The sequence below is a fragment of the Toxorhynchites rutilus genome, chromosome 3, assembly GCF_029784135.1.
Source record: "Toxorhynchites rutilus septentrionalis strain SRP chromosome 3, ASM2978413v1, whole genome shotgun sequence".
Taxonomy (NCBI): domain Eukaryota; kingdom Metazoa; phylum Arthropoda; class Insecta; order Diptera; family Culicidae; genus Toxorhynchites; species Toxorhynchites rutilus.
This window is the reverse complement of record NC_073746.1, coordinates 268,601,528-268,619,750: the sequence shown is the minus strand read 5'-3', so window position 1 is coordinate 268,619,750 and position 18,223 is coordinate 268,601,528. Positions and strand designations below refer to the sequence as shown.

Genomic DNA, 18,223 nt, shown 5'->3' with positions numbered 1-18,223 from the left:
TCCTGCTGCCGTTCCTGAACGAGCATCACGCGGATGGCAAGTACGTCTTCTGGCCGGACAAGGCGTCTTCCCATTACATCAAGAAGACGCTGGCGTATCTTGAGGAGAAAAAGATACCGTTCGTGCCGAAAGATCGTAACCCAACAAACTTGCTCCAGTGCCGCCCAATAGAGGATTTCTTTGGCTCACTCAGCGCCCTAGTGTATAAAAACAATTGGAGGGCCAAGGACACGAAGCAACTGACTACAAGAATCCGGAATTGTATCCGGAATTGTATCCGGAAAATGGACGTAAGTGCCGTACAACGTTCTTGTGAGAACATCGCGACAAAGTTGCGTCGAACAGCAGACCACGGCCCTTACTCAAACATTCACTGACATTTTTTTGAAGAAAATACATTATATTATTAATAAAAAATACTGAAATCGATGAAAAAAAAATTATTATTTTTTATATGTGACTGAAAAAATTCTCATTTTTTATTTTACACCCGTTAGAGGGCGATCAATGGAATCTAAGAACTTGTCATACATAGTGTTTTTCTTTATTTGTGGGATCTAATCATATGTCGCCAATGTTCGATTTGAGTATTGATCTTAAAAACATATTTTTGATATCTTTCGTTTTGATTTAAACGACGAGTTCTCCATCACAAATGCAATAATTGCCAAAAGCGCTCGAGCTCCTAAGGCAAAAAATCCAACTAGAATGTCAGTCACATTCAGAGGACGATGTGCATTCGGTTCCCGCAAACGAGAATTAGCGACTACAGTTTGAACGTAGTAATCACCGTATTTATAAATCACGTTTAATTCTTGATATTGACGGATATTGGCTTCCACTGTTCGCATCGCCAACATGTTGACCTGTTCCATCAGAGGCCAGGTTTTTGTTGCCATGAATATATCGTAATTATAGAACAAATCTTCTTTCATGACTTGATATTTGTGAATGTTTTCAGCGGTTATCCATTCGCCGATCATGAGATTCCCGTTATTCGAGCGAGCGATTGCAAAAGCAACATTTCCCTGATCAGCCAGCTCTCTCAGCATTGGAGGGGACTCGGCTCGGAACTTGGATATCAGTTTTATGATTGTGGGCTAAAAGGAAGAATAAGTATATTATAAGTAATATTGAATCTTTTTGTTATTTTCATATTACGTTCTCCGACGAATATAATGAAAGTGTCCACGTGTCATGCATCTGCAGCCATATGAGATCGCTCTGAGCTAGGTCTTCTATGGTATCTATGGACGGTCCGAAAAGTGGAATAGTTTTCAAACTAGCATTCCTACTTGAATAAGTGTTCACTAAATTAAAAGTAAACATCAACAACATGACATTTAAAATATCACCCGACGGATTTGGCTTTCGAATGTTGACCGTTTGTTGGAGGAAAATAGCCAATAAATTTAGGAAATTTCGAGCGATATTCTGTTGGTTCATTTCAGTTTGGTTCAATCGATCCATCAAAAGATGCAAAAAAACGATAATGAAAAAAACTAAAAATGTTAGGATCCAAACCGGAATTGAGAAAGCTATTAACATCACTCTCCACGATGGTAGAAGCCTGAAATATGCCATTTAGATGATAAGATGAATCTATCGATTTGGATTACTTACGTCGGTTTCGGTGTGAGGCAAGTAATACCACCTTTTTGCAGAGGCTTTGAAAAGATCAGATACTTGAATGGATCGTTCCAATTACCCAACGCTCCTAATCCAACATCGGATTGTCTTTCTACCAGATTGCCAAATACTCCATTCGCATTAATTCTTCCCCACATATCAACATCCTCTAGAAGCTAGTTGTATTACACCCAGTAGCATTGTCACAACAGAACATACCAATTTGTAATTCCATCGAACAGTTGTACCGGCGACAGAACTCCACCATCATTTGCCCGTCGACTCCATCCATTTGATAGATCTGATTACCAGACTTTACCAAAGGATCAGAATATTCGTTTTTTCGCAGAATCACGAATGGTGGAATATTAAATGTCGTCACCCGGATAGGCTTCCCTCGTAGATTGGAGGTCTTATTTGGAAATAAGTGCTTCCCATAACGGAAGGTATTGCTCGGAATATCGAAGGTGTCCAACTGAAGCAAATCGATGGATTCTTCAACAGTCCCAACAAAACGATGTGTCAAAAGTTCAATGGCTTCCATATTGGCAGATGGTTTCAGAATAAGTAGTTTCATAATTTCCACTAGATTGGGATGATCGCGTAGTGCTTCGAGGAGGCTCTGTTCTACAACTTGGACTCCATCCATGAGTAAAATTACCGTTTTATCAGGATTCCTGTAAGTGGCTTCATCATGACTCACGATAAATTGATCCATGAAGTTGATAATGGAATCCTGATGTACGATGAACGAATCGCATCCGAGATCTATCCCAGTGAGCAGTGGATCATCGGTAAGAATGATTCCTGAACTTCCATTTAACTCCAAGATAACTATTGGAATCGGTGATAGTATATTCAATTCTGCCAATAGATCGTTAGGATTGCTGAATATTCTACAGAGAGTCATAGTCCCAAGCAAATATACTGTAACTGAGAAACATGAGAACATAATATCGAATCCGTTTTGCTAGGACAGATACTAACTAATCTCACTTATCAATTGTTCGTATAAACTTCGAAATGTATTCGAATTCGTGTCCAAGCTCAAGTGTTCCATTTCAATTACAAGAATTTTATGAACATGAACAAGCAGATGTATTCGCTCAATAGGCCCGGGCAGTCTCAACTGCTATTCAATCAATTTAATTACATAGTAATCAAATCATTTGTTAGACAATGGGTAATAGGCTTAGATAATAATCGCGGTCAGTATAATCAATTTGAATCACTCTTGTTTATCTTGCAAGATTGAAATTAGTGGTGCCCAGCCTTTTTTACTCTGAGGGTTTATCGATTGTAATTAGGTGTTCCAAGGCACCTTAAATTTCATGGAATAATTAAAAATTGATGTGGAAGACAAACAATTCATTCAATGCGATTATTTCTGCATTTGAGTTAGTCACCATTTTCGTATTACCAGGAATGTTTGAGATTGATGTGTCTCGAAATCCTCATATATGTCATGAACATTCGAAAAACTAGAGACATTATCAAATTAATTTGCTGTACCTGTATCTAGTCAAGGTGCTCAAGAATATCTCCATGATATGCGAGACGATTAAATAATTCTTCCACTAACATCAACAAGGGAATCGTTTTTCGTTATCTTTCACATTTCTCGTCCTGCAGTTGCGTCTTCCTTAAGTTCCGCTCAACAATTGTGTTGGTGTTTCGCTCTGGGGTGTTGGGAGGGTTGTAACATTCCATTGCCTTCTTTTCATAATGGCATGATGCCGAATCTGACCAAAACAGTAAGGGATTGTCGTGTTTCGTTGAGGAAATGCAACAATCTTTTCTCCAGGCACTCCTCGACGTATATCGCTTGGTGATGATCCCTGGGAACGATGAAAATGCCGCTTTCCAGCCGAATCAAAAAGGTAGTAATATTTTTTACATGACAACGCTTGAACTCATATAGCAGTACCGGCTATAATTCGAAAAAAGTAGTTTAGAGGCTTTACCTTTTTCTGATTTTACTGCTTTTGGTCCGTTCGAATTTCAATCAATCGATTGAAAGCTCTCTCTGTGGAAAACGCATCACTCCAGAACAGAATAACGAAAAGCGGTGAACAGTTCTTTCAATGATTTGTTCTCTCAAAAATTTCAGCTGAATAAAGGATTTATTTTCATTGAAAAGACCACTTTTAGCTATATTCTCAACATACTGATATGTATTGGAAATTTCTGAATATAACCTCTGTAGTCTAGCTATTGAAGCTATTAAAAAATACCAAGGACAAATTTTGATTCCTGCTTTTTGATTTTATCATAAGTACTTCCATCATAAACATGATCAGCGCAACCAAGAGACCTAGGCCTAGAACGAAAACAGCACCATAAATGCCAGTTATGTTTAGTGCGTGGGGTGCGTTGGGTTCTCGTATACGGGAATTAATGGCCATTGTTTGAACAAAATAATCACTGGATTTGTAAATGGCGTTCAATTCTTGATAGTAACGAAGCATTGATTCCTCTGTTCGCATCGTCAAAGCGTTGAACTGTTCCATTAGGGGCCATGTTTTTGTGGCCATGGATATTTCGTAATCAAAGTACAGATCATCCCTCATGAGCTGGTAGTTATGAACATTTTCCGTGGTGATCCATTCACCGATCATGAAATGGCCGTTATTCAAACGTCCGATTAAGAATGCAGTGTTACCCTCATCAGCTAACAGTCGCAAAATTGAAGGAGATCGGGCTTGGAATCTGGATAACAGAGTTTGAATTATAGGCTAAATAGTAAGAGAATCAATCTTAGTTAACAGTGCATACGGATTACAATTTTTGTATTACATTGTCCAGTAGAATCAACGAGAAAACACATGCTTCATGCGTCTGCAACAATGAGAGACCACTTCTGGCTTGGTCATCTAAGGTGTCGATGGATGGGAGAAGAGTTGGAATCGTTTTTAAACTTGAAAACCTGCTTGAGTAGATGTTAACTAAATTGAAGGTGAACACCAACAGCGTTACAGATAGGACAACATCAGAAACAGTTCGTCTGCGTATGTAAGCCGTTTGTTGGAGGAATATTGCCCACAAATTCAAGCAATTTCGAGCAATGCTGCGTTGATCAATCTTTGATAAATTTAGTCGATCGATTGAATGATGAATAAACACAATAATGGAGAAAACGACTACGGTTGAGTACCAAACAGGAACTGAGAAGGCGAAATATATGTCTTTCCATGCGGGCCGAAGTCTGAAATGTTTGAATCCAAATCAATCTTAAATAAGGAGAAAATCAATCTTACTTTGGTTTCGGCACAAAACAGCTGACACTGTTTCTTTGAATGAGCTTAGAAAAACTCAAATACTTTAGGTACTCGTACCAAGTATGCAACGCTCCAATGCCAATGTCAGCTCTCCTTTCCACCAAATTCCCAAGAACTCCGTCACCGGTTTTGTTAGCATTGACTTTACCCCACATATTAATTTCGTCTGAAATCTAAGATTATTACATTCAATTATATCATTTCACATAATCACTTACCAAAGACCAGTTCAATCGAACAGTTGTATCGTCGACAGAATTCCACCATCAGCAGAACACCGATTCCATCAATTTGATACCCATCATTTCCTAATTTTACTAGTGGATCACTAGTCTCGCCTTTCTCAATAAAAACATGCGGAGTTACATTGAACGTCGCCAATCGAATAGGTTTTCCAAGCAAATTGGAGCTTTTATCTGGGAATAGTGGCGCTCCATAGCGAAATGTTTCGTTGACCACATCGAAGACATCCAACAGAAGCAAGTCGGTGGATTCTTCGGCAAGCCCAACTAAACGATGGGTTAGAAGATCAATCGAATCCATATTGACAATAGGTTTGAGAATCAGCAAATTCATAACTTCTACAAGATTGGGACGCCCGCTTATTTGTTCGAGAAGATTCTCTTCATTAGGTTGTGCGTTGTCCATGAGGAGAATGATAGTCTTGTCTGAATTTCTGTAAGTGGCTTCATCGTGACACTCAATGAATTGATCCATGAAGTTTAGGATGGAATCTTGATGTATGAAAAACACATTACAACTCAGCTCTATGCCAGATAATAACGGATTGCTAAAAGAATCGATTTGCGAACCATCGTTCATCCTTAAGGATACAGTTGGAACAAGCGATAACATTTTCGTATCTTCTAACTCATCGTTTGTACTGCCAAATATCCTGCAAGCAGTAATAATGCCTGGCAAATACACTGAAACTAAGTGAAAATTATTGATGAACTTTAGAGTCACCACACTAGACGAAATTATACTGACTAATGTCACTAATTAATACTTCATATGAATGCTTGAATGTGTGCCTATCGAAGCTGATGTGGAATTTTTCCATCTTAATGCCAATGAGGTTATGTTCACAATTTGAAGAAAGTCATCATATTTTCTTCCACAGTATATCAATACAATTCTGAGATGTGTTTACCATCTCGCAATAATGCTATAATTACTCTTGATTGTCACTATATGAATCTGTACGATATGAACCTCATAGTTACGCAATTAATCAAACAACGACCAGACTAGACATATTTATATTCACATAGACATATTCGACAGATATTTCACTTGTCCTTCTTCCAGTCCTTAAATCATTTGCTTTTTTGACGTAGGACTACGTCTTTCATTTCTATACCGGGGTGTAAAATCAAAGTTTCGAAAACGAAAGCGTTACGCCGGAGACCGAGATTTTGAGCGTTAATAGCTCCTAAACAACTGAACGAAATGGTATGATAAACACTTCATTCGAAAGATAAAATGTCTACGCGTTCTATACTTGTTACTTTTTGATCCAAAAACTTGTTTCAATAGTCTTAAAATTGCTTTCAAAACAGGCTATTGAAATCACCAATCGGTATATAAGCGAGCGCCGCTTGGAAATCCACTCAGTTCTAATTGAACAGCGATTGGAGCATGTTGTTGCTGTTGTGGTGAAGCTCTTCGTTTATCATGAAAGCGCGGATGAACGGTGTCACCAAGAGCCTGTTTGTGCACCCTAGGCCAGAAGGGAATCCATCAGGAGGAGAGTGATGCCACAAACGGCTCCCCGGGAAGACATCGCTACACACACATACACGCGCGGAATTCTTTCCGTTTGGATGCCATTCAGCATCGAGAAAGTTCCGGAAAGATCTAATCATTTCTGGAAAATAATCTGCCAGTTCCTCTGGGAATTTAAAAATACATTCATGTGAAAGAGTTTATTTGAATGTTATCTATCCATGTAACACTGTGACCAAATACATTTGGTTTTGTGATTTTTCAATCAATCGCAATTAACAGGATAGCTTCAGAAGATTAATCTTCCCCATCAGCAGAATATTTCCGTATCCAATATTGTATGCGCCCGCAATCGATTATTGCTCAGTCGCCGAAAGATCCGAGCTCAGAGAATTCATTCCCCTCTAGTTTGCCTTCCAAATTGCCATCGTAAACCACACCTTTTCTCGATTCAATCACACACAAAACGCATACTTGAGCGATATTCTGGTGGTGAGACACATTCATTTTTCGTGAGGACATCGACAAGACAACATCGTTGCCTAACGTGCTGGAGGAGGTGGACGGCGAAAGATCGACACATACACGCGCAGAATTCTTTCCGTTTGGATGCCATTCAGCATCCAGCAAGTTCCGGAAAGATCTAATCATTGCTGGAAAATAATCTGCCAGTTCCTCTTGGAATATAAAAATACATTCATGTGAAAGAGTTTATTTGAATGTTTTCTATCCATGTAACACTGTGACCAAATATTTTTCAATCAAGTACTATTAACAGGTGGTTATCGAGTTAGTATTAACCACTGGTGGGCTTCCAGTATCGAGGAAAATGTGGAAATATCTAATCGTTGCTGGAAAATAATCTGCCAGTTCCCCTTGGAATTGAAAATTACATTCAATTCAAAATTACATTTGGGTTTGTGTTTTGTCAATCAAGTACAGTTAGCATGTTAGCTTCTGAAGATTATTCTTCAGAACAAGGTTTTTCGTATCCTATATTGGATACATAAAACCTTGTGCCTCCAACGTAACGCTCTCGTTTTCGAAGTCCCCCAAATATTCATTTATTCATTCATTCAGAATGGATTTAGATTCAACTTCAAACAAATGATCATTAAATCAACGATAGTCCTACGTCACCCTTGCGGTTATACCATAGATATAACCCACTTCCTGTTTTTTAATAAAGTATACCAGATTTGCAAAGTTTAAAGCCTCTTAAAAACAAAGAATTGAATTGAATCAAATTACCAGGTAAGCTCCCGTGGCCGAGTGATTAGCATCAAAACTAACATGCCGGGGGTTCGGGTTCGATTCCCGTTTTGGTTGGGGGAATTTTTCGTCAAAAAAATTTCCTCCGACTTTCCTGGCATAGAAATCTCAACTTATTAGGGTAAATCATTTTGGTTTGTCCGATTTGGAGTGTTTTTACGCAACTAGTAAATGCAAATCGATTTTTCTTCATGAAAATCACATATAATCGATACGAGTTTGGGTTTGTTGAAAAGCCCCAAGTCTCTAGTTGCTAATACTACCATAAGTTGTTGAAATTATTAAATTAATTATTATTTTTATGTTTTTTAACGATTTTCCTCAAAGAGGAATTATGATCATGGTTTGTCCAAAAAATGATCATGGTTTGTCTGGCTTTAGAAATCACAATTTTTGAATGAAAACATTCGAATTCTATGTAGATGTTGCATTTATCATTGCTTGAGTTTACTGTCATCAAATTGATCCATTCATAATTTAGGCTTTCTTCAGAATATTGCATTTTCTTGGACATTTTAAAAGTGTTCACCTCAGGACAATTAATAACATTTTCGGTTCATTAAGAAGTAAATTCTCTATTTTCACAGAAAATTTGCAATTCTGTATATACAAATTCTGTATCTAAAATTGACGGTCTTTTCTATGTTTGTATGGGATGAATGGCAGCGCAAGGGCCTGTCCTATTTTTGTATTTGAGCAACTAGCCATAATGGGTGCTGGATGTTGACTCGGCGGCTGTTCTTAGCCAAGACACCCACCCAATACATTTTTAGAAGACTCATGCTTTCCTTTCTTCGATAACACAATTTCCCCCAATAAAGCAGTCTTTCGGCGGGTTTTTTGTTCTTGAAACCCCAAATCCGGCGAACAACTCGATTTGAACTGTATTCGGGAGCGTAAAAACCGCGAATGCAGCAAAGCGAGACGGATGCAACCACAAAGAACTTCGGTAATAACTACGTAATTATTAACTTCGCTAATAATTACGTAGTTCCGGTTCTAAAGAATGCTGGGCTGATCTGAGGATCACATTATATATTCACCCATTCCAACTTTGGCCGTGGAAGAGGCAAAGCGGCCTATTTTTGAATCCGCGAGATTTCTATCGAAAGGTAGTGGTCAGTACTAGGTTTGACTCAGCTAGTGTGCTAAAAGTTCTTTTTTGACGTGGGACTACGTCTAACCGGAATATATGGAGGGTAAAATGAAAACCTAAACACAGAACATGCAGTAAAAAATGAAAGATTTCGAATGGTTATAGCTCGAACATTTCGTACTGGATAGGAGAGATGTTTGTATCACTTGATAGGGAATATTTCTACGCATCTATCGCAACTAACAAAATGTTGTTTTTCATTAGATAAACAATTGAATAACTGTAAAATATTAGGCGTTATCTAAACGCCCTAACTGCATCGTTTTGATTGGCCCGATTTACGGTTTCCCTAACACAGCCATCAAAACCAAGCAGCCTTGGGGAAATCGGCATTGCAAATACATGAAAGTAGGGGGACTTTTGTTCTCATCGAAAAATGTTCCCTAACACAGACTTTAAAACCAAGCAGCGAAATCGGCATTGCAAACACACGAAAGAGCCTAGAGGCGAGTGAACTGAAAAGTTTAAACCCTCTTAAAGCCAAAAAGAAGAAAAAGAACACACGAAAGTAAGGGGAGCTTTTGTTCCCACCGAAATGTGTTCCCTAATAGAGATTTCTAAACCAAGGTGCCTGGAGAAATCGGTATTTCAAATTCATGCAAGTCGGGGGTATTTTTGTTCCGACTGGAATGTGTTTCCCTAACACAGACTTCAAATCCATGAAGCGTGGGGAAATCGGCGTTGCGAATTCATACAAATCGGGAGTATTTTTGTTCCGATTGAAATGTGTTTCCCTAACACAGACTTCAAAACCGAGGTTTCTGGGGAAATAGGCTCTGCAAATAAATGCAAACTGCGAGTACTTTTGTCCTCGCTTGCCTTTGTGCAGAGTGGAATATGTCTGTCCTAACATGATCTTCTAAACTTAGGAACCTGGGAAAATCGTGCAGCCACTAGAAGCGAATGACATATATTTTACACATATATTTTGTTCTAGTCATCATACCAAACGTAAAAGGTCCGTCATTAAATTTACTTGTAACGAAGAACAATCAATCACAATAAATTAATTGACTTTACACGGCATTTGTTCATTTTTTTTCACTCACAGAGCAAATATATTGAACTCAATTGAATTTGGAAACTGTTTCATTCAATCAAGAATTTAATCAATACAAACGAATTGCTAAGCTAAGGTAGTTCCACGTGAACCTTGCGGTTATATCATAGATATAACCCACTCATTTTTTTTTGTTCTCTTTTATCTGTAGTTTTATAATTTAGATAGATAAGTTAGTTAATGTGTAGATACCCTCCTGTGCATCCGTCAGATTTAAATTTAGATGAGCTTTATATGAAATGTGGCACGTGGCTTGTCTTTATTTTAAATGTGGTTTTGTGTGGTGTGTTTTCTCTTGGTGTGCTAGGAGGAAGAGCCGCTCTTGACCCCACGACCATCGCTGGAATCGAGCCGCACGTTGGAAAGGTGGCTGCGCAATACTTCATCAAGCGCAGACATCACGCGTAGAGAAATCGCCGATGCTCTAATAACACGGGTATTGAGCATTCATCGGTATTCGTCATCCACTTCCCCCACGCATCAAGAAGCCGCCGGCTATTGTCATGAAAAAATATTGTGGTTATTGTCAACTAACACATGCGCATGTAGAGTAGAAGATAGAATGAACGCCACACAAATAACAATGCCACAGAACAAGACCTTAAAATAGAGCAATAGCCGTCGGTATTGCAGTGAGTGCACAGAAGATGAAGAGATAGGCTAGATAGTAAAGTAGAGAATTGCAAATCCCAAAACCAAAATTATTAAGTAAATTATGTTGTTGATTTAATGTTTAAATTATATGTATTATATGTATATGTTATGTTAAATGTTGTTGATTGATTGATGATATGAGTTAGAAAATATAACAAATTTTCTATGTTGATGTTGGATAATACTGAGTAAATAAATGTTATGGTAATGTAAGAGATTCAGGAAAGAACTTTTGTTGCATTTAATAACTGGCGGCCTAAACATCAACGACTTTTTCAGGAAATAGGTCTCGAGTCCAGGGTTGGGACTCCTCTTCTGTTGCTGTAGCAAAATTTCGAACCCCCGCTTCGACCTCTGAAGCTACTTCAAGGTGGGTGGGATTGAAGGTATTTGGTCCTATGATGAGATTCTCGGCATAAAAGGTGTTCCTGGAACCAGCCGAGGTTCTCAGTTTGTGGTTGTCTTGCGGATCGTGGACCAACGGTGTCGCGGGTCCTCTCGAGAGCGCAGAAAAGGTCGCGGAATTAACCGGGTTTGTGAAGTGACAAAACCCGCCCTCAGCCTCTCATTACCGGGCATTAAGGTACAACACGGCGGTGGGTCTCCCTCGCGGGAGTGGCGCTTAAGCCGACCGCTTATCTGCGCAAAATCCCCGGTTGCGACGAACTCGCGCTCTTCCCCGGCGTCACGGGTTACAAGTGGTTAACGTCACACATGATCATGCCGAGAATTTTTGTAAAAATTGTATAATACAATTTTTCAGGGAAATCTGTCTATTTTTATGAACCATGTTCTTTAGAATCGTTAGCGGGATACAGTAAATGTTTCGGATTTTCGAGAAGTATGTATGCCATCAAAAATTCAAACAATCACAAAACCATTGAGTAATTTGTTCGTAATTAATTTTCTTCATTCATTACAACGCATCGCAGAATATTTGTCCGATTTCTCAACGCATAAGCGGAGTTTAGGTTATGTTTTTCAAAAGGGCCTTTCTCAAGGCTAGGGAATTGTTAAAATTCAAGTCTCTATGATACAAAAACCAAACTAAAACTATTTTGAATCTAGATAGTAAATTATAGAGCCTCTTAAAAACAAACAAGCAAACTTGCAAGCAAACAATATTGATCAATTTTACGCGCTTTCCTTATCGATTTTCTCATTTCGTTTTTAGGATGATATGGACCAGCTGACACTCTAACCAAGTTACTTTTTTCGGACACCCTATAATATGTCTATTAACTATTAATATAAAATGTTAACTATTAATATGAAATGTTAAATTAATGAAATTGAACATCTAAGATTTTTTATGTCATAATTTTTCAATAATTTTATTTTATCAAGCAAAAACGGCGAACTTCCATTCGTTTTTTGGCACAAATAGTTGTTTCTCAAACACACGACCACCGCGCTCGGGTATCCAAAAGCAGTAGCCGGCTGTCTTATCTTAGTTTCGATTACCACAATCCACAATCCAGTATACAAGAAGCTTGGATAAATTGATATCACGTAGTGTTGTTGATAATGTGTCTGAATTCTCCCAGCAGTCTTACTACTTCTAAGTTGGACATGGTATGCGTTCGCCGTAATTGACAATATACTGTTTAAAATGACACTTTAGTGTAGTATTCAGTGAGCTTTTACTACTATTCTACTAGCGAATCGATCCGGTGACAAATCAATGATTCCTTATTGGAGCAGCACAACATAACAAACTTAACTCATCAAACTAAATATGGCCCACCTTTGTGTCTGGTAGCTGATAGCATCGTTTGGAAACTGAACTCCAAAGCACTCGATGCACGCGAAATGCATGTTATCGAGTTCAATAAAACCATAACTCGTATTTATTGTTTGCACTCGATTTAAATATGTATTCGTACAAACATACACGAGAAAAAATTGAAGAAAAACAATTCTAACATTTGTGAGCTGGAAAAGTGGAACGACATACTGACCTGATCCATGATGAATACGCATTGGAAAGAAAATAAACATCAACAAACAATGCAGTAGTCGTTATCAAGTGCACTTGTCAAGGAAGGCAAAATGTAGAACCGAAATAATGTGTAATAATGTATGGTATTCATCAAAGTTCTGATTCCTTTTCTTACGTCGAGTTGATATGCAAACAATTAGGTTCAATTAAATCAATATAATATTATTCGAAACTGATTTATTTCATTCCACAGGAAGAGATATAATCCTGTTCTCTTTTTAATCTTTTATCCACTGAATTCCAAACTTTCTACACTCTGTTTATACAGGGTCTATGTTCAAGACTCAACTCTTGATACCGTACATAGAGTGAAGGAAATCGGGGTTTTCGAAAAAAATGTGTTGATGCCAAATGTCTTTAAATTGCATAAAACATCGAGATTTGCTGTCATCTCTGAATTATTTTTCCTCAAGCTAATGAGTTAGTTTGGTTTGAAAAAATATTGCCTTTGCGAAAAATTCGGATTTTATTTTTTGTAATTATTGATTGAGTTAGTTTTTCACAGTTTTCTCGGTTAAAGATAGAGGGCGCTATTTTTTTTATTTTTTATGAAAATCTGAGGATTTTTAGATAATATCTCGATATTAGAGATGGTTTTTTTTCGTTTTTGAGTTATTATTTTGCATATTTAACATATTTAAGTCTTTTCAATATTCCTATGTGACTTGACTAGGCCTATGCGACTATAATTCAATCTTTCCACAGGTGTTATATTTTTTCAAAGAAGGCTTATTGGCTTCAATTAAATATGTCAATTGGTAAAGTTGTTCAAATATTATGAATTGTGGCAAAATGTCATTTTTGGATAAAGGTGGAAAATGATTACGTTCAATTAAATCAATATAATATTATTCGAAACTGATTTATTTCATTCCACAGGAAGAGATATGATCCTGTTCTTTTTAACCTTTTATTCACTGAATTCCAAACTTTCTACACTCTGTTTATACAGGGTCTATGTTCAAGACTCAACTCTTGATACTGTACATATTAAAACCAACGTTGTGTATTGATAACCACTTCAACATTTTTGACTTGCCTACAATGAATACTTAAACTTTTGGAAAAGAATGACGGTGGAAAATGATTTTTCGAACCACCGATTAACTTTGAAAAAATCATATCTCAAAAACGAAAAAATAGCATCTCTGATACCGAGATATGTTATGTAAAAAACTCTCAGCTTTCAAGAAAAAATATAAAAATATGTAGCGCTCTCTAGTCCAAATCCATGAAAACAATATAAAAACGACTACAACCAATAATTATGAAAATAAAATACATTTCTTTCACGAGTTCAATATATATTTTTAATAAAAGTCTAGCTCATTGGCTTCAATTTGATATGCTGATCATCTAAATCGGTTCAGTGGTTCAACAGTTATGATTTTTTAAAAACAGTCATTTTCTGGAAAAAGTGGAAAAAAAAAAGATTTCACAAATGGCCACCCTAAAATGGAAATGGGCACTCTAATGAAAAAAATTTAAAAAACGTGTCTAATGTTAATGCAATTGTTATTACTACATAGTTGAGAATTTTCACCAAACAATACGCCTTCGATATGTTCTGAGTGACAAGCTCTAGAATACGCGTGCAAGTCAGAAGGGTTTCTTTGACGAAAAATCCCCAGCCGTTCTGATGGAACGCAACTGATATAGCAAAAACATTAAACAACGAGACCCCGCCACAGGTACTTCATTCATTATGAACATCATTTCTCATTTTGAATTAATATTTATGAACATGTGGTTAGAGAAGGCGAAAGAAACAAGAGAGTGGAGGGAGCACGATGAGTTTTTAAGTGTATTATATGACGATTCGATGCGGCCAGGACAACGTCATTCTACGATGTCGTGAGCAGAGCCAACAATTCATGAACGACATATACGCGAAGGTGGAGAGCGAACGGTTGCGATTCCTACGACACAATGAACATGAGCGACGTGAGGAAGAATACATTTACATTTATTCAACGCTATCATGAGCAATGCCGACACAGCCTTTGCTATTGCCAGACCAAACGCAATGCACATGACATTACAGCATGTGCGTTCAAACAAAAAATGAAGTCTCTAATGAGGTTTATTACAACATTACATTAAGACTAATTTATATGGCAGAACAACGTTTGTTTTGACAAAAAATGAATTTGTCAGAAATGTCCAAACTAGGATGAGCGGATGAGTCGAAGCTTAACCTTTTCGATTCAGAAGGTAGCGGGCTAATGAGGAGGCTATTTGTGGAAAGCAGTGGAGAAGGGATGAGAAGCACATGCAGCTGCTGGACGATTGCGACAGCAGCGCAATCGGGATCTGCAAGAGTTAAACTGTAGACAAATCGTCGAGTAAGTAGAAGTACTGTAAATGACAATCAAATCATTGAAGAATTACAAAAACTACCTCGCGAACACAACGCTTCGGATCGGTAATTCAAAACGCCATTTGAAGATGTAACTAACGATCACAATATCATTCTCATAGCGGATAAAAGCCTGACCAGAAGCCACCAACACCAAAATTAATGAATCTAGACAGAGCGTACATCGTATGTTGCTTAAACCTATCAACAAACTTTCATGTCATAGTTATGTCAACATGACCAAACATCTCATGACAAAGAATAATAATAAGCATATATCAGTATAAAGTCGATACGATATACAAATATATCAGGTGACATTACTTGTTGCGTGCGCATAAGCTTTTTGGAATCGGCATGGAATACTTCGGCGCTGGTACCGATCTAGAAACACGTAAAAACTCTTATGAAGTATTGATTAGCCATATAAGTAATATCGAACGATTTCAAACAAAATACGAATATTAATTCATAATATTTTTTTAAAGTTTCAGTGTATTTGCCGGGAATCATAACTCTTTGTACAATATATGGAAGCTCAAGCGGCATTTTATCGGACATCAACATACTATCATCAACTCCCGCTGTGTCCCTAACATTAAACAAAAGTTCAACGTTAGGGAAAAAGAGTTCTTCTAACGATCCGTTGGTATCAGGAATAGAACTGGGTTGTAATGTGTTCATCGTACATCGAGATTCTATCATCGACTTTATGGATAGATACATCGAGTGTCATGACGAAGCCACGTACAGAAATTCTAACAAAACTATTATACTGCTTATGGATGGAGTCCAATCAGATGAAAACTATCTTCTCGATGAACTCTGCAATCATATCAATCTTATAGATGTTATGAATCTACTTATTCTGAAACCGACTGCCACTATGGAATCAATTGAACTTTTGACACATCGTTTTGTCGGAGCTGCTGAAGAATCCATCGATTTACTTCTGTTAGACATTTTTGATGTTGCAAACGAAACGTTTCGTTATCGAAGGCAACTGTTCCCAGATAAGACCTCCAATCTGCAGGGGAAGTCTATTCGTGTCACTACTTTCAATCTACCTCCGCTCGTTATCCTGCATAAAAGAGAGCATAGTTGCCCTTCGGTTAAGTTAGGCAATCAAATGTATGAGATATACGGAAACGATGGGCTGTTAGTAACAGAGTTTTGTCGACGATATAATTGCTCAGTGGAATTGATTATTGGTACTTTATTGGGTTATTTATGCTATCCAAGAACATGATGTTTTTTTTTCAGACGAAATCAACCAATTTGGTACGATTCATCCAAACAAAACTGGCAATGGGATTCTTGGAAATCTAGTGGAAAGGCGAGCTGATATTGGATTTGGAGGGTTAAGCAGTTGGCACGGTCCGCTAAAGTATCTGTCATTTTCCAAACCAATTCAAAGGGATAGTGTCACTTGTCTCACGCCGAAGCCTAGGTACTAATGGTCTGTTCATTTGATGCAATGTTTATCTAAATTCACACATTCCAGACTTCAACCTACTTGGAGAGTTATGCTTATAGCTTTCTCAGTCCCTGTTTGGATCTTCATCATTATGATTTTCCTCGTTATTCTATTTTTGCATCATTTTATGGATCGATTAAGTCGAGCAAAGATCAGCCAGCGAGATTTCACTTGGAGTTGCGTGAATTTGTTGGCTATTTTTCTTCTTCAAACGGCCAACCTGAGAATTCAAAGAGTATCGGATGTTACTTTGTCCGTAGCGTTGTTACTATTTGCTTTCAATGTAGTTAATATTTACACAAGTAGGAATGCCAGTTTAAGAACAGTTCCAATTTTTGGACCATCCATCGACACCAAAGATGATCTAGCACAGAGTGATCTCACATGGTGGCAAACCCATGAAGCGTGGGTGTTCTCATTGATTCTCTCGGAGAATGTAATGCGAAAATTATATGAAGAGTTTAGTACTATTCATGATAAATTCTCTTTCTATTTAGCCCACAATCAAAAAGCTGGTGTCCAATTTTCGATCCGGTTCCCCTTCGGTGCTTCAAGAGTTGGCTGATCAGGGTAATGTTGCCTTCGCAATTGGACGCCTTAATAAAGATCATCTCTTGCTTGGTGAATGGTTCACCGCACGAAATATCCACGAATATCAAGTTATGAGAGAAGATTTGTACGAAGAATACGAAATATCTATGGCCACAAAAACGTGGCCTCTGATGGAACAGTTTGATACGCTGACGATGCGAACAGAGGAGGCCACAATTCGGTACTATCAAGAACTAAACGCTATCTACGAAAGTAGTGATTACGACGTCCAAACAGCGGCCACTAATTCCCGTTTGCAGGAACCATATACACCTCACGCACTTAATAAGGATGACCTTCTTGGGGGATTTTTTATTGTATGCCTGGGATCGATCGTTGCAGTAATTGTATTCGCGATTGAACTATCGCCAATCAAAACAAAATCTAGCAAATAGGAACATTTGTTACAATAGTTCAAAGAAATAAAAATTATTCGTATTTCTCAATGTCATAAATTGTCACAGAGTAATTCGGATGGCGGTGAAAAAAAAACTACAGATGGTAAATAAATCGAACAAGTTTTATTTAAATTCTATATTCATCAAGCCTTGTACAAAAAAATCGTCACCCTTCGGATACAGAATTAAATGGGGGGTTAAATATAAATCTGAACACTAAACATGTAGGAAAAAAAATTAAAGACTTCAAATGTTTATAACTCGAGCAGATCTTGATAGATCGCAAAGATGTTTGCATCAATTGATAGAAAATATTTCTACGCATCTAATAATTACTAATAATCACAATCAATAATAATTATTTTTCTAAAGATAAACAATTGAATGATTGTGAAATGCCAAGCATCATCTAAACGCACTAACTCTCACAATTTGATTGGCTCAATCAAACACAACGCTCATTCAATCAATAATTTATTCCATACTAACCAAAGATTACTAAACCAGCGGCACTCCTACGTCAACTTTGCGGGTTATATCATAGATATTACCCACTTATTTTTCTGTACACAACAGGGTTGTTACTATTGGCGATGAATAGGTGGATTTACCTCCAGGT

The 18,223-nt window shown here is 37.6% G+C and overlaps 2 protein-coding genes across 2 annotated transcripts; one reads left to right on the top strand and one right to left on the bottom strand.

Moving 5' to 3' along the window:
• Positions 1-596: 596 nt before the first annotated feature.
• LOC129774211 (uncharacterized) lies at positions 597-5,729 on the bottom strand. Its single transcript, XM_055777919.1, has 8 exons — positions 5,126-5,729; positions 4,887-5,073; positions 4,426-4,834; positions 4,186-4,364; positions 1,849-2,525; positions 1,624-1,798; positions 1,162-1,570; positions 597-1,100 (listed from the first exon to the last, which is right to left on the bottom strand). The coding sequence occupies exons 1-8, from the start codon at positions 5,727-5,729 to the stop codon at positions 597-599; spliced, it is 3,144 nt and encodes a 1,047-aa protein (XP_055633894.1).
• A 10,467-nt stretch (positions 5,730-16,196) lies between these two features.
• Positions 16,197-17,601, top strand: LOC129774210 (uncharacterized). Its single transcript, XM_055777918.1, has 4 exons — positions 16,197-16,349; positions 16,402-16,588; positions 16,922-17,051; positions 17,113-17,601. Exons 1-4 carry the CDS (start codon positions 16,268-16,270, stop codon positions 17,599-17,601), a joined length of 888 nt encoding a protein of 295 aa, XP_055633893.1. The 5' UTR covers positions 16,197-16,267.
• Positions 17,602-18,223: the final 622 nt, after the last annotated feature.

What these genes read in the sequence shown, in the direction of transcription:
- LOC129774210 (XM_055777918.1), top strand. Translation starts at nt 16,268, where the DNA reads ATGTATGAGATATACGGAAACGATGGGCTGTTAGTAACAGAGTTTTGT. An exon ending in CTCAGTGGAATTGATTATTG is followed by an intron (nt 16,350 to 16,401) that starts GTACTTTATTGG and finishes TTTTTTTTTCAG; the next exon opens with ACGAAATCAACCAATTTGGT. An exon ending in CATTGATTCTCTCGGAGAAT is followed by an intron (nt 17,052 to 17,112) that starts GTAATGCGAAAA and finishes CTTTCTATTTAG; the next exon opens with CCCACAATCAAAAAGCTGGT.
- LOC129774211 (XM_055777919.1), bottom strand. Translation starts at nt 5,729, where the DNA reads ATGAACGATGGTTCGCAAATCGATTCTTTTAGCAATCCGTTATTATCT. An exon ending in CGTTGATTCTACTGGACAAT is followed by an intron (nt 4,365 to 4,425) that starts GTAATACAAAAA and finishes CTTACTATTTAG; the next exon opens with CCTATAATTCAAACTCTGTT. An exon ending in TGCCTCACACCGAAACCGAC is followed by an intron (nt 1,571 to 1,623) that starts GTAAGTAATCCA and finishes GGCATATTTCAG; the next exon opens with GCTTCTACCATCGTGGAGAG.